The 15,745-nt window shown below is 36.8% G+C and overlaps 1 protein-coding gene across 1 annotated transcript in view; it reads left to right on the forward strand.

Annotated features, from left to right (window-relative positions):
• Positions 1-15,745, forward strand: part of LOC117179645 (DNA ligase 4) — a gene marked incomplete at its 3' end in the record, with an annotated part of 228,259 nt that overhangs the window by 114,522 nt on the left and 97,992 nt on the right. The window contains exons 5-6 of the mRNA XM_033371650.1: positions 10,798-11,107; positions 11,183-11,312. Coding sequence (XP_033227541.1) covers positions 10,798-11,107; positions 11,183-11,312 — 440 coding nt within the window. The remainder of the gene's footprint in view (positions 1-10,797; positions 11,108-11,182; positions 11,313-15,745) is intronic.

Here is a 15,745-nt window from a genome sequence, read left to right on the forward strand (position 1 = left end):
TGAAAAATGTTCAAGAACACACCGTGAAGGGTCCGCACTTCTCGGTAGTGTGGGGATCTTAGTTGCCGCATCACTACAATGACGTAACATATAATATCTCTCCTCTTTTGTCCCAGCTTTGGATTCTTCTGTATGTCTGGGGGTCTTGTCGGACCTGCCCAGCTCCGATGTTAGCTTCTGCGTACAGGAGGCTTTTTCAACGCGGCTGCCTCCCTATACGCCAAACATCTCAGCGTGCCCGGCAGATGATCGGTCCGGGGCTTATCTTCTTTTGCGGTGCAGAGGTAGCACTACGGCGTACTCCCGCATGTCGCAGCCCTATGGCCCTCCTTTCTGCATCTCCAGCATGTCCTCGTTGGGTGCGGTCCATTGCATATCGCTGCCAGGTGATCGTAGCCGTGACAGCGATAACACCTTGTTGTCTCAGTCTTCTTACGTACCCTGCAGGAGGCCCACCCTACCTGTAAGTGTCCGGCTCGAGTTAGACTTGCGGCTAACTCTTCGCTAAACTCCACAAAGGTCTTCAGAGTTCCCCTGAAGGACTTTTTCGTGATGTTTGCTTTGACCTCTCCTAGCTGTTTTTCCTTGAAGTATGTCTTTAGGGCTTCGCACCACACTAAGGACGTTATCGCGTCTTGTCTGCCTTACACCCTTGATTTGGACACGAAGGGTGTCGGGCTGGATCTTGGTTTTCAAGTCTTTGAGAATCTGTCCTTGAGAAGACTGGCCCCTTTCTCCATGCAAATCTTAGCACCCATCTTATGGGTTCTCACCTCACTTCCGAAGCTAATGTTCCACACGCTTTTTTCCTCTAATTCTCCACTGAATACCTCACAGAAGCTCTTCTGAAGAATAGGGGAATCCTCCAGAGCCTCCATCATACTACCTTCGGCCAACTCCAGCTCCTCTTTACTACTAATTTCTAAGTTTATTTTTGTATTCGACACCATTTTCTTCCCACGAGTAGCTAGGGAAGTAACAGTGCGTCCCCGCAGAACCCCGCTTCCGGGGGTAAGATCTAAGTACTATAGAAGGCGACCTGGTATCCTAGAGACACGATTTGGAACACCATACCCTGGTGCCATTCAGTCCTCGGCACGGTTGTTAATACCTTAACTTGGGTGGTTTTTTTTCCCGGTGTCTCCTTCACCCAGTGTGTTTGGTCAGCGAGACGTATTTTATTTGTCCTTACCCTCTGTTTCCAGCAAGCATTCCCCTATCCGCCACCTGGGGATGCTCCAAGTAGGGGTATCACCTCCCGCCCACCACAGACAACTCTGGTGGTACTTGACGGGTAGCGATAATCGAACGCGCAACCTTGCGATCATCAGCCCAGCGCTCTACCATGGAGATACCGGCGCTTAAAAAATTCTTTTACACTGGCTCGATGAGCATGCGTTCGCAATTTCTAAATTGCATTTTTCTCGAAAATGGGTCAAAATTACATCTTCTTAATTTTTCTCAGAGAACCTCTGGTATGTGCCTTTCAGTGAAGAGAGTATTTTTTTAAACCAAAAAAGCAGCCCTGTTTTTTAAATTATATATATATAACCGAACCATTCGGTTCGGTTTTGATTCCTCTAGAATCAAACCGAAAGGCCTATGACAAAGCCACCGAACGCGTCCTCGGGTTGCGGATAGAGGGTCCCTGTACCAAGGGTTTCTGCTGAATATGGTTACAAAAATAAATAGGCAGTCGCGGACAATTGTCCAGGGGTGGTCCCGAAGGAATTAACCCCCAACCGGAGGTGTGAAAACCGGTTCGCATCGGCCAAAGCTCTCGCTGCATTATATACGAGGTGTGTTCAAAAAGTAAGGTGAATTTTCAATTTTCGCGGGCTACGTACATTCAAGTTTCTTATTTTTTGTTTTGTTTTGTTGGTACACTCGTCACGATCATATGTTCACAGTTTTGACTATATAGCTCGTGTTGTTTTTCTGGCAGAGGCGTAAAAGGTTAGAAGGGTTTAGTGTGCTTGGTTATTTTCTTCTTTGGAAAAAATGGAGAGTTTGCATTAAATTTTGTGTCAAAAATGGAATCTTGTGCTCTAAGACTCTTGAAATGTTGACAGTTGCATACGGTGGGTCTATTCTGAATAAGAAAAATGTGTATAAGTGGTACAAGCTGTTCCAAGAAGGCCGAGAGGATGTCGAAGAAGAACCTCGCCCTGGACGTCCCAGCACGTCAACAACAGATGAAAACGTTCAAGCAGTGGAAGAAATGGTGTTAAAAAATCGCCGAATTACCATCAGAGAAATTGCTGAAGATGTTGGCATATTGGTTGGCTCATGCCATGCTATCCTTTCGGACGTTTTGGGCATGAGACGTGTGTCAGCGAAATTTGTTCCAAAACTGCTTAATTTTTATCAAAGGATCCGACTAAAAACAGCACAACAGTCATGCCTCATTCTCCATATTCACCGGATTTGGCCCCCCGTGACTTTTTTCTTTTCCCAAAACTGAAGAGACCAATGAATGGAAATCGATTTTCAACGATTGAGGAGATAAAAATCTCATCGCTGAAAGAACTCAAGGCTATACCACAAAATGATTATCAGAAGTGCTTCGATGATTGGAAAAAGCGTTGGCACAAGTGTATTATATCTGAGGGGGATTACTTTGAAGGGGACAACATAAATATTGAGGAATAAATGAATATCTTTTTAGAAAACCATAAAGTCACCTTATTTTGAACACACCTCGTACACAATAATTGATAGCTCAGAGGTTGGATTCTTTGGAAAAATGTTCACGAAGCTTGTCATCTATTTTAGCCAGATGTTTAGACTTGAGAGAAACCTTGGTGTTGATGTTTCTCCGGGTCCTCTATTGTATGCCTGCCCGCGGTTGGTCTTAGTGTCGCCTCTCTTTCTCTGTTGCCGGATTGTTCTAGCTGTGGTAGATTAGGCGTTTCGCTTACATAACGCCTTTTTCGGAGTAGTTCGGTATTGTTTCGCAGACGTTTCTGCGAAAAGTGCGATAACTCCGGGTGTTTCTCGCATCATAGATCATGCAACCGTGCCATGTAACCCCGTTCAGGGCCACACTCGCATCGTAGGGAGCCCTGCGCGTTCTGTTGTTTTTAACCGCACTTACTACAACTATGTTTGGTGTTTTCATTGTTGTTTCCACGAGAAGCTAGGGAAAGGGGTTCGTCAATCCTTGTAGAGCCCCGCATACAAGGATAAGGCTGCGTACTCTGAGAGGTTGCCCGATATCCCACAGTCACCGTTCTAGATACCTCACCCAGGTGCAATTGAGCTTTCGGCACGGTTTTCACACCTCCGCTTGGGGGTTAATTCCTTCGGGACCACCCCTGGACAATTGTCCGCGACTGCCTATTTATTTTTCTAACCATATTCAGTAGAGACCCTTAGTACTGGGACCCTCTATCCGCATAAAAGTAGGAATCCAAAGATTATTTTTCATAGCGTGCCAAGCGCCAGTTGATTGTGATCCGATATCAGTAAAAGACGCTTTATGGGAAACTTCAAATGATACAACAAATATTTGCGAACACAGATTGGTTTGCACGTGCTTAGAAAAGGGCTTGTTTATTACAAATACTTGGTTTAGGCATGAAATTGCCCACATTTACATCGGGTGTAAAGGAAATGGCCAAAGTGCAATTGACTCTGTTTTTGCTGAAGGGATGGTGAAGAAAGAGAACCAAACAAATGAAAGAAACGCGAATGAAGATTAAGAATTTACAAAAACCGGAAATGCGAATAGATTTTCAGGATAAGATAAACAAACGGATAGAAGAGACAGGTTGTAAGGCGTTAATAGAAAATAAAAATATAGAGAGCGCATTGGCTATGATCGAGGATGTAATTTTTAGGAGTGGGACTGAAGAGTGTGGTACTTTGGTTGTAAGAACACATAAAGAGGAAAGTTAAACGACTAGTAGTGCAAGTAAAAGTACAGAGTTTGGCAGCATGCAAAATAGTAAAAGTGAGAAGCTATAGGAGACGGACGGTATACTAGTCGCTTTGAATTGATACATTTCTGTATCGAGAAGAGAGAAGTCCCAGACAGCTGAAAAAACGATTATCGTTCCGATATACAAAAGAAAGGGAGATATAAACAACTGTGATAATTACAGAGGTATCAGCGTATTAAGTACGGTAAGTAAAAGATACTTAAAAATACTTATTCGTACGTTAATGAAAATAACAGAAAAAATATATATGGAAAGTCCAAGCTAGATTTATGTCAGGAAGATCATGTACGTATCAAACATTTAGTTTAATACAGATAACAGAAAAAATTTGAGAGTAGCAAACAAATTTTTCTGTTAATTTATTGACCTTGAAAAAACCTTTTGGCAAGGTGGATAGAAGTAAACTTTGGAAAGTACTGAAAGAATACAGAGTCAATGGATGGCTCCCACAAGCAGTAAAAACAAACTATTCTGTTACTAAAGCAAGCGTAAAGGTCAATTGGAAACTGAATGAATGATTTCACATTATATAAGGTGGTAAACAGGGATGCATTATGTCCTCATGGCTATTTATTATTTTCATGGACAAGAGTCCAAGAATGGACCTCTTTCAAAAAGAAGGTGTGGGTCTCGAAAAATTAAAAGTGCTTGAGTTAGCGTTCGCAGACGATAAGGTTTTTATGTCGGAATGAATCCAAGATTTGCAAAGAATGTTGAAAAAACTAAATACATACATGAAGAGAATAGACCTTAAAATTAACGCAAATAAAATAAAAATAGTACAAGTTGATAAGTACGTATATCTTGTTTGCTTATTAACTAGAGACGGAAAGTAGATCAGGAGTTATATAGGCGCATAAACGAGAGTATGAAGGTTATCATTCTAGCTTCATTTGATAAAATGAAGCTAGAATGGCAAAATGTGATTCTATATTTATACCAACTGTGTTATACGGTAGCGAGACATGGTCTTATGAAGAAAAGGATAAGAGTAAAATTAACTCGATGGGCATGCAATTTCTACGCATGATATGTTGTAAAACGCTGATGGACAAAGTGAGTAAATGAATAATCCTCGAAGAAAGTGGTGCAGAAGAAACACTAGTTGGCACATGGGAACGTAATCGGTTAAGATGGTTCATGCATGTTCAGAGAATAAAGATGTACGACTTATAAAACAATTATATCAAGGTAAATTGAATGGCAGCGTGCCCGCAGATAGACTGCGAAACGAATGGTTAGAATGTTTTGTAACGTTGTATTCTTCATCCGGTACATAAATAATTAATTAAAATTAAAACAATTCATAGTTTAATATTGAACAGCCTGCTAGAAAACTCGCTGACCAAGAGCCCCACGAATTTCAAAAAGCACTCTCGATAATTATTAAGAATCTTTATTTATCCTTTTTTGTTTTATTTTTAGTTGTCTGTGCTAGCATTACTTTCCGAAGATCTGCCTCTCTAGGAATGTATACTCCACACGGTGCCCTATGCTAAAATCGGTTGTGGTATCTTGAAGTAAAGTGCTTGTCTTTCCCCGAAATGCACTATAACTTATGTAAAAGTACAGTAGACAATTTAATGTACTATATAATTTGAGAAATGGTGTGAACAGAAAGAATGTTAATTACTTAAAAGTAATTATTTTTCGGGGTGCATTTCCGAACCAGCACGAGTCTGCGGACTCTCGAGATCAACCAAAATTGTCATGTGGTTAGCTCGGCGAAATGGAATTGGGTTGCAGGTTAGTTTTCTTTAAGTTGCAAATTAACTTTCGCCGTGAATAGTGAATTTATAGCCGCTTGTGCCCTCCCTAATTAATTGATAAGTAATAAATTTTAGTAAAAACCTATGAGACGAAACTTGATCACAGTGTGAATGAGACCCTAATTCGAAGAGACATAAGAGGCCACAGAAACAGGAGACCTTGCATGAAAAAATGCATGGCAGTGAAGTAAGCTAGAGAAGTATGCCAGGACAGAAAATTATGTTGATGAAAAGTTAAAAAAAAAGAGTTATAGAAGAGTCAATAACACCTGAAACAAAAGACATTGAATAATAATGCGCTCGAATCGGGAAACCTCATATGAAGACTTTGTGAGGGTTTTCACTTGGGGTGATTGCTTGAGAGATTGATCGGCGACCTGGGTTGTAGCAGTGATGTGGAACGAACCTATTACTAAACTAATCAATACGAGAATTCTAAATCAATTTAAACAAAGTCCTCATAAACCTCATTTCTCGCATTACTCCCCTCCTTACCGAGTGAGTCATGCCTACCCCGAAAGAGAAATGGCTTAATGGTATATCAATAATAAATCGAGGCAAGAGTTTCGAATGAATCAACAATGGTTTCCTTACAATTTTGCAAGAAATCCTTTGTCAATAAATTATGTGTGGAATATATTTGCACTCAATAAATAATTATTTTTAGTAGCATTTGTTTACAATGTATAGATTTATTTATATTATCCATCAAATTGTTAGGATAATTCGTGATTACAGCATCGAGAAACAGTGCAGAATAGCGATTGAATCGGTAGAACCTACTGATCCGCAAGTCAGCACCACTTGAGAATAGATATTGGTAACCCTCGATGACAGTCACATTTAGTTGCCTATTCTTGTAACATTTATTATATTAGCGTATTGTCTATATAAATACTTCAAATTTCAGTAGATTTAACTTGGTTTGCAGTAAAATATGATATTCTTTTTTTTTAGTGTGTAGCGTGGATGATCTCCGGCCAGAAGTCGGACTCAAGCCAAGACCAAAAGTCTCTATTACTCTCTCTATTGCTCTTCGGAGTTCGTGAAACCCTTCCTTCGGGAGTATTCAAGCGAAGTATTTGAAGCAATATATCCCGGATAATAAGAGTAATTAATTCCCAGGGTCAAAAACACCAAATTACAACTAAAAAATCTAAAATATTATTATTTTGGGTTTCAGAAATGCATGAAACAAAAAACTTTACAATAAAAAAAGTCCAGATAACTATGATAAAGGTAAATTAAACCAACTGATTCTTGTTTAGGCAAATCTGTATAGGGAAAAAGTGTTTAAAAAATAATTTATATACCGCAAAAGTGTATAAACTTCACTGTTAACGGAAGGACGGAAATGCAAGATCAGAAAGTGAAAGTAATTTATTAATATAAATTTTTGTTGTTGAAAATAACGATTTTAAAATTAGTTTAAAAGGTGCGTTGTGCCTTTGAGTATACGCGAATCTTTCAGTGCCATTTATTGCAAGTCGAGAGTGCACGATATCCAGCTAACAGCTATACTTTTCTAGTCAATAATGATTATTAGATACCAAAAGTAGTGATATACAAAGGACCACTACGAAGAGCGCTGTTTAGTTCGATTACCACCAGCACACGGTGTCGCTGAAAAGGTTTAGGTTTAATAAAAATGCCAACAAATCTATCTGGATTACTTTTTTCTATACAATTCACAGATTTATAAGCTGTTTAACTCCAAATCCTAGCTGCTCAGTTTAAAAATGGCACTGAATAGTAACTTTTTAATTATTTTAACATTTTTCCTCATTTAGCTTATTTAACCGTTTCATATTGGATTGGATTTTAGTAAATAAAATTAATAAACATCGACAATATTATAATGATAGATTCAATGCTTTCAAGATCATTTATTTTGAAAAAGAGATATTATGATGATTTCTTTCGTAAAATTGTCTGCTCTTTCTGGTACTTTTCCCAGGTGACATTTAGTACTTGGATGTTTGTATTTGATTACAAAACTGTTCTTTCGATACCGTACATTAAGTTTTTTTTATAAATATCAATTTTTCAGTATATAATTATTGCACGGGACTCGACAATTACGAATGTATTTGTTACTTTCAACAATATACTGTACTTTGAACAAATACTGAGACATTATTATGAAATTATTTTGACGTCTTAATATCAAATTTTATTTTTTAAGATCGTAGGTAAACTTACAAAATTCTAAATTGTATTTTCCAGATACATTTAGATTCAGATAGTATTTAATAATTTTGTTTGCTGATTGTATTAACATAATTTTTTCTTTTTTAACGTTACTTCATTATTTTAAGTAAATCGTTCAAATCCATGGACCTATAAATTAAATTAAATTTATAGGTCCTTAAAAAGTTCTCCGTATTCGAAAAATATAACGAAAAAAGAGTTTCCATTTAGCGAAATTTTTGTATCTTTTATGAGTGGTTTTTGAGTAATATGGTATAAATTCAATAGTGAAAAGTTTTAAAATTCCGACTGCATATTCGGAATGAGCAGACAATTTTAAGTAAGAAATCATTATAATATTTTTGATTTTTATTCATTTTCCTAGCCAAAAATCAATCCAATATAAATCGGATAAATAAGCTAGATGCAGAAAAAACGTTAAAATAATTGAAAAGTAACTCTTTAGTTCCATTTTTGAATCGGAGCAGTCAGGATTTTTAGTTAAACAGCCTCTTAATTTGTGCATTATGTAGAAAAAGTAATCATGACAGATTTTGTTGGTATTTTTTTTCAACCTAAACATTTTTCAGCGATACCGTGAGCATTTGAAGCGAGCCATAAGATAGTTCATCTTCCCAAAGGTGTAAAATTGAAATATTCGAAATTCGGATTTATCCATAAAATAATGCACTTTTTAGACGAAAATTTTCAAAAAATGCAAGAAATTTTGAGCAATCCTTTTTTAAAGTAGGGAAGCTCCCTAGAAAATGAATTTAGCTGAAAGCGTATGCGTGACCCCAAAAAAGACCTATGAGACAAAAAATGGTGAAGGTTCAGCATATCGCATTTAACAAATTTTTAAATATCGTTTGCAATATTTATCGGGCGCAGATTTGAAAAGCAGGTAGAATTTCACCGCGGAGAGAAGCAGCAGCTGCGGAGAGAAGCATTATCAAAAATCGATATGGAGTGTAAAATTAAGAAAATTAGGGTTTCCTTAAATTGTATTATTAAGCTGTATAATCTTGGGATAAAGAGATTTTTAATTTTTTTCGTGCAATATAGTTTTCCTTAAACATTAGAAAGAAATGCCGTTATGCTCTATGACTGTTTTGATGAAAAAAACGACCCAATTGTTGCATCTTTTTGGTTACCAAAATGAATATTTTACACAAGTATGTCCCGCTGTACAAGTACTATCAATCCTGGATGCATTTTTGTAATGCAATCCAGTATGCCTAATTAAACATAATATACAGTCTGGTGCTTGAACTAACCATGCATGGACTGAGTCCGTAGATGGACCTCATCCAAGTGCACGATGGGACCTTAAGGCCCTTTATCAGAGTGGCAATCGCGTCTGAATTTTGAGGCCTCACGTATGAATATTTTGGTCTAATTTTGTGCATACCTCATCTAAATAACCATTTCCCGAATCAAGTAGAGCCGGTTCTTCGTTAAAATCTTGATATTTGTTGTAATAATTAAAACATAGATTCAATTAACAGAATTAATTAATTTAATAATTACAAGAAATCGCAAAAAAGATTAATGAAAATCTGTTAATATTTGCAGTAATAATATGAATCTTCACATTCGGTGCATTTACACTGCAGTTCTCCAACAAATTTAGGCTAATTACGGTATTTTTTAGAATTTTTTCCAAATGGATCATCCTTAATCCATAAGTAGAGTGTTTCCAAGTATTTTGCGCATTGGTCTGACTTTTGTTAATAATGTAAAGCTTATGATTCTAAATTAAGTTATTTTCTGCAGAATATTTAGTCCTTTATAAAAAAACACTTAATTTGCATAAACATTTTTTTCCGCGTGAACCGTAAAAAATATGATTTGCTGGAATTGATGACCCAATCAGTGATTGGTAAAAGTTCTGTTTTCGGTTAAAGATATTTAGCAATCGAGTATTCACTTCTGAATTTTTAGGCCGCGCGGTTGAATATTTGTCACTTATTTCTTGCACACGTCTTCTACATACTCATATCTTGAAGCACGCAGAGCCGATTTTTCAATAAAATCATTACATTACAGATCATAATCTAGATTTACGCGTTTTTGCATACTTCCTCTAAATAACCATATCGAGGTGTCCTAACGATAGAATGCCAACGCACGCGATCAACTATATGATACTTAACCAAAAATATAAACAAGAAAAAGCTAACCAAGAAGTAAGCACTAGAAAGTTTTAGATCGCGGAATTGAACAAGATGAAGCTAGAAGTTGGCCAAAACTAGAAGATGCTCGCTCGCTCCATCAAAACATTAAAGTGCTATCTCGGGCGAGCAAAGCATGAAGGTGCCACTTCTCGCTTATAATCTAAACGCGAGAAGAGGCAAACTTCATGCTTTGCTAGCCTGAGATAGAACATTCATGATTTGATGAAGCGAGTGAGCACGTTTTTGTTTTGGCCAACTTCTAGCCTCATCTTGCTCAATTACGCGAGCAAGACTTTCTAGAGCTAACTTCTCGGTTAGTTTTTTATTGTTTTTATTTTTGGTTAAGTACCGTCAAGTCGTGTCGCGTGCGTTGGCATCCTACCGTTAGGACGCCTCGATATGTCGAAGCAAGCAGAGCAATTTTTTCGATAAAATGTTTATATTTTCTTTAAGAAGCACGCAAGGCCGATTTTTCAATAAAATCATCACATTACAGATCATAATCTAGATTATACGCGCAGAAACGACAACATTATCATCTTATATTTGGCGATTATGTTTAATTATGTCAAAGCACTACTCATAGTTCCCGTCCGATGGCGTTACCACCAACTAGTCCTTCCGCCAAGATACGTAACACTTCCCTCGCTTACTTCTCATTACTGATCGAAATTAAGTTTGTATCACATGTTTATATCGCTAATAATTACTTTTTAGGTGGATTTCTGTCCAAAAGTATTTCAAGGCTGCTTGATCAAAATTGCCATTCCCTGATTCTTGATGGGGAGTTAATGGGCTGGCACAAAGCAAAAAGGAATTTTAGTTCCCAAGGCATGAATTTTGATGTCAGGAGCCTGACACCTGGAAGTTCTCATCAGCCTTGTTTTGTCGCTTTCGATTTAATCATGTACAACGATGAGTTGTTCGTCGATTCACCGTACAGTGAGAGGTGGGACAAGTTAGTGAGACTGTTCACAGAAGAAGAAGGAGTCATGATCCAAGCAAAAACAGTAAGAGTATCTACAAGGTATTTATTCACATTTATATATACATAATACAAAGGTTTAGAACTATACAGTTAACTATATCATAAAATTAATAGCGAGCAGATTTTAGCATTCTTCAACAAATGTCTGGATAATGAAGAGGAAGGAGTTGTGGTGAAGAAGTATGATGGACTGTATAAATTGAATGTTCGAGAACAAAGTGGGTGTTATAAAATAAAAGCAGAGGTACGCTTGAATGCAGTTATGCACGGTGAGGTTTATCCCAGTGAGCCAAAAAATTCAGGATGTCCTAGAGACGTCTTCACTACATCTTTAAGACTTTTTTTGGAACATGTCTTTTGGAAATCCTACGGGTGCTTTCAAGACGTCTAAGTTAATTTTAAAAAATGTGCCGAGAACTCTATTTGTATTTAAGATGTCTTTAAACGTCTTCAGGACATTCGACATTTTAGAGACGTAGATTAGACTGACATTGGACGTGCTATGATCGTCCAAAGGATTTCCTTGGGATTTTCATGGTTGTGAGCCTACTGGGATCTCATCCCAGTCATACGGCTGTTGTATGATATATTTTTTAATTACAGCCCTCTTATACAGAATTTCTCAAAAAGATGTTGAACAGGGATTTTTTCTAACTTCGCGCATAAGAATGGATGATTGCGCATGCGCATGAATCTTAAAGTATTTCATGAGTGCAAAATTAAGTGATAACTTGTTTACAGAACTTCTAAGGTATATGTGAAGTTGTTTATTGTCGTAATAAGTCAAACACAAGCTATTAACGGTGAATAAAGGTAGCAATATTTGTAGTAAAGATAATAATTAATGCACATAGACATGCCTCTTACCAATAAACAATGTCTTTTGTTGTTGGAAAATTAATTAAAGTTTCTCTTGTGCGCTCATTCGCTTTCTGCAGAAGGTAGTAAGAGAGGGGATGTACGAGTGACAGATTTTTACTCTTTTCGTAGACAACCCTTTAACTAATGGACTCCAATTATTGGAGAAATATATTATTTGTGTGGCATGTTACTATCAATCGTATGGAGATTGTTTCAGTATAATCTTTTAAATAAGCAAGGATTAGTTCATATTATAAATTGTTTGCCAATGATAAACAATAGATAATTATTTAATGTATAAAGTAGAAACTTACATTTACCTCTCTCTTCCAGAAAGCACAAGAGAATGTCGCTTGAGTTTCTATACTCAGAAGACAATAGCACCATCATCTCGCCGTGTTAATTTAGGTAGTAGTGAATGGTTTCACTATCACAATTTATCTGTAGAGCCATACATGATTCATAACAGATATCCAATCCACTTTTGAGTTCTTTTTATGAACGTTAAACCTGGGGACTTAATTCAAAAAATGAGTCATGTGGCGACCGGAAGCCTCAGCTATAGACACTTGATGATTTATCGAAAGAGGTTTGCGGTAATTAATTTTAAGGCCGCACGTTTGAATATTTTTGTCTAATATTTTGCATACATCATTTACATAGTATTCTCTTTTGACCTTCAGAGCTAGGTTTTCTAATAGTTGTTCCTATTTTGTTTCATAATCGAAAACATAAGTACAATAGCAGTGTCGCTTAGTGTTCGCTTTCTCTGCGTTTTCGCCGCGTGACAGTGGACCCTTGGCAAAGCGTTCGCAGCAGATATTACCATATGAGTCGCATTTTCTGGAACAAATAACTCTTTCATTTTCATGAGATGAAGACCAGTGGCAGAAGCTGAAATTATGATTGTATGGTTGAATTCAATTTTAATTAGCTGAATTAATTAATATAATTAGAAGAAACTAAAAAAAATGTTCTTAAAATTCGGTTAATATTTGCGGTAATAATGGAAATGCTTAAGTACATACAGAAGTATAACTGTGATAAAAAGTTAACACCTACTTCCTAAATCAAAATTAGTAGTTTTCTAGTAAAGAAATTCTGACAAATTATTTTCTGATTCCTTTACTAAGTACTAATATCCTATATTTGATATAATATTTCAAAATTTTTCTGTTCAAACTACACATTTTTTCCATTTATATCTGAATAGACCATTAGAAAATTGTATTTAAATCCCATTTTTTTATTTAAATTCAATTTTATCTTATTCACATAGTCATTATTTTGATTTTCAAGTGCACCAGATGATAATGATAATTTTTATCGACTGATGAATTACGATATGCCCTAGATCTGAATAGGTATAGTATATTTTCTGCTGAAATATCTTGAAGTCATTTATTAATTGCTTCAGTAATCATTTCTCACAGTCTTTAATTAAACACTTCTCATTTATTTAGTAAGGCTTTGCCTTCGAATGCACTTAAACATTTCCATTATTACTGTGAATATTAATCGATTTTCATGCATCTTTTTTCCGCTAATTTCTGATTATATAAATTAATTAATTCAGCTAATAAAAATTGAATTAAGCCATGCTTTCATCATTTCAGTTTTTTTAACTAGTCTTTATCTCATGAAAATGAAAGGGTCATTTGTTCCAGAAAATTTGACTCACAGAGTCATATCTGCCACGAACGCTTGACCAAGGTTCCACTGTCACACGGAAAAAGTGCAGAGACGGCGAACACTAAGCGACACTGCTATTTTACTTGTGTTTTCGATTATTAAACAAAATAGGAACAACTATTATTATAAAACCCACCTCTTAACGTCAAAGGAGAATACTATGTAGATAATGTATGCAAAAAATTAGACAAGCATATTCTACTGTGCTGCCTCAAAATAAAATACTACAAACCTATTCTAATAAATACTATCAACTGTATCATGATGATTTAAAAGTAACGCGACTTATTCAGAGCGATTCTTCATTAAGGAATATTAGACTATGATGCAAAAATCGCATCTTGTAAGGGGATCTTCAGGTACGCTTTTTATTTGAATTAATACTCTCCTCAATAAAAGATACTATCAGAGGTCTTCTAAGAAAAATCAATAAGACGCTATTTTGACCCATTTTTGAGAAAAATGCATTTCAAAAATTGAAAACGTATAGTCATCGACGATGTGAAAGTATGCGGTACAAAAAATGTATTTTGTATTTATTGTTGAAATTTTCGTTTGCGACACATGCCTGCTTGGAACGTAAATACAACTTCTAGGGATATTTATAGAGTTTATATGGGATAAAAATATTCAAAAAGTCACCTACGAAATTTTGTGTTTGACACGTAAGAACTTTTCTATTTGGCACGTTCAAATTATCGGTTATCCTTTCTTTTGTTCTTTCAGGAATATGAATTCTACATGCTAAACTTAACTATACTTAATGCATATAGTCAGACCCTTTCAGTTGCAGCATGTCTAGCTATTAACGTGATCATTTTCATGATCAGTGCATGTTGTACCTTATCAGATATATGGCATATTGAGGAAAAATATTTCGTCTTGAAGTTCGTCTTGGCTCGTCTTGAGTTCGTCTCCAAGACGGCTATGTCTGGCTAGCGGCCAGAGGCGAGACTTACATGTTTGGCTGGGATGAAAAATTCGACATTTGCGGAAAAAATGGGTAAAATTTTTATATTAGTTATTCAAAGAACACAATTATTCAATGTATTCAAGTTAACAAAAATTATGAAAGCGTAAAAAGTAAATACCATGAAGATAAATAATATAAGCATTCTGTAAAATTTAAAGGGGATTAGTGATGACCCTCGGAGGTATTGAGAGCGTTTTGTTTGAATTGTTGAACGCGGAGTGAGAACATGTAGTAGTAATTGGAGGGGACGACTGCGACCGCTTCTTCAACCGCTTGTACTGAAAAATTTGCCTGTTAACCGTAAGGTCCCTTTCCTCGTGGACAGTCATATATATATAATTAAAAATTTGTCATAAGGACAACCGCAGGATTTCGCCGGGAGCGGGTGCTAATCTGAAAAACTGCACCCGCTTCCAGCGAAATCGCGGTAAAATTTCAGCTATAACCACGTCTCACAACCGTGAGATAGGTGGTTACAGTCTGTAAAGGAATCAATACGACGATCCAGCAACAGCCTCGTGGACCCTAAGAACACGGAGCGACCCAAGGACAACAGGTTTCTGCATTTTTCCCGCAAGTGTTCTAGCAAATAGTTGGGTACATAGAGAGATTGATGCCGCTTTGGAAAACCAGATTTACTATCTCATCTGAAATAAGCGTTTGGACAACTAACAAGTTCACCTTTCAGAGAGGTGTCTTTCAGGGCGACACCATAAGCCCACTCCTCTTTTGCCTTACATTATTTCCACTATCTCTAGCACTTCGCCATTCCGACGCGTACCTTAGCGTCAAACCTGCTGATCGAAATACAAGGTCACTCATGTATTTTACATGGACGATCTTAAAATCTATGCTAAAAACAGAGAGCAACTGCATCCTGAAGATCCTGAGCTCGTTGATAGAAGCGCCATACGACACCTTTGCGCTGGAGAGACTTCTATATACCTGGGCGTGCCACAGAGCAGCATTCAGGATGTGACATCTATAAAGGATACTCTACGAAGTAGATAGGAGTAGAAGTAGCACATAGAGTTGCAAATGGAAGAGATCCTCTTCTTAAAATGGTCAGGAATCACGAAGAATTGGGCAAAGGAGCGTTTCTGTACAAAGCAGCGGAGGAGGCTGCTGAAGCACTCGGACTTGACTTCAGT

The sequence above is a fragment of the Belonocnema kinseyi genome, chromosome 9 (genome assembly GCF_010883055.1).
Source record: "Belonocnema kinseyi isolate 2016_QV_RU_SX_M_011 chromosome 9, B_treatae_v1, whole genome shotgun sequence".
NCBI classification, from domain to species: Eukaryota; Metazoa; Arthropoda; class Insecta; order Hymenoptera; family Cynipidae; genus Belonocnema; species Belonocnema kinseyi.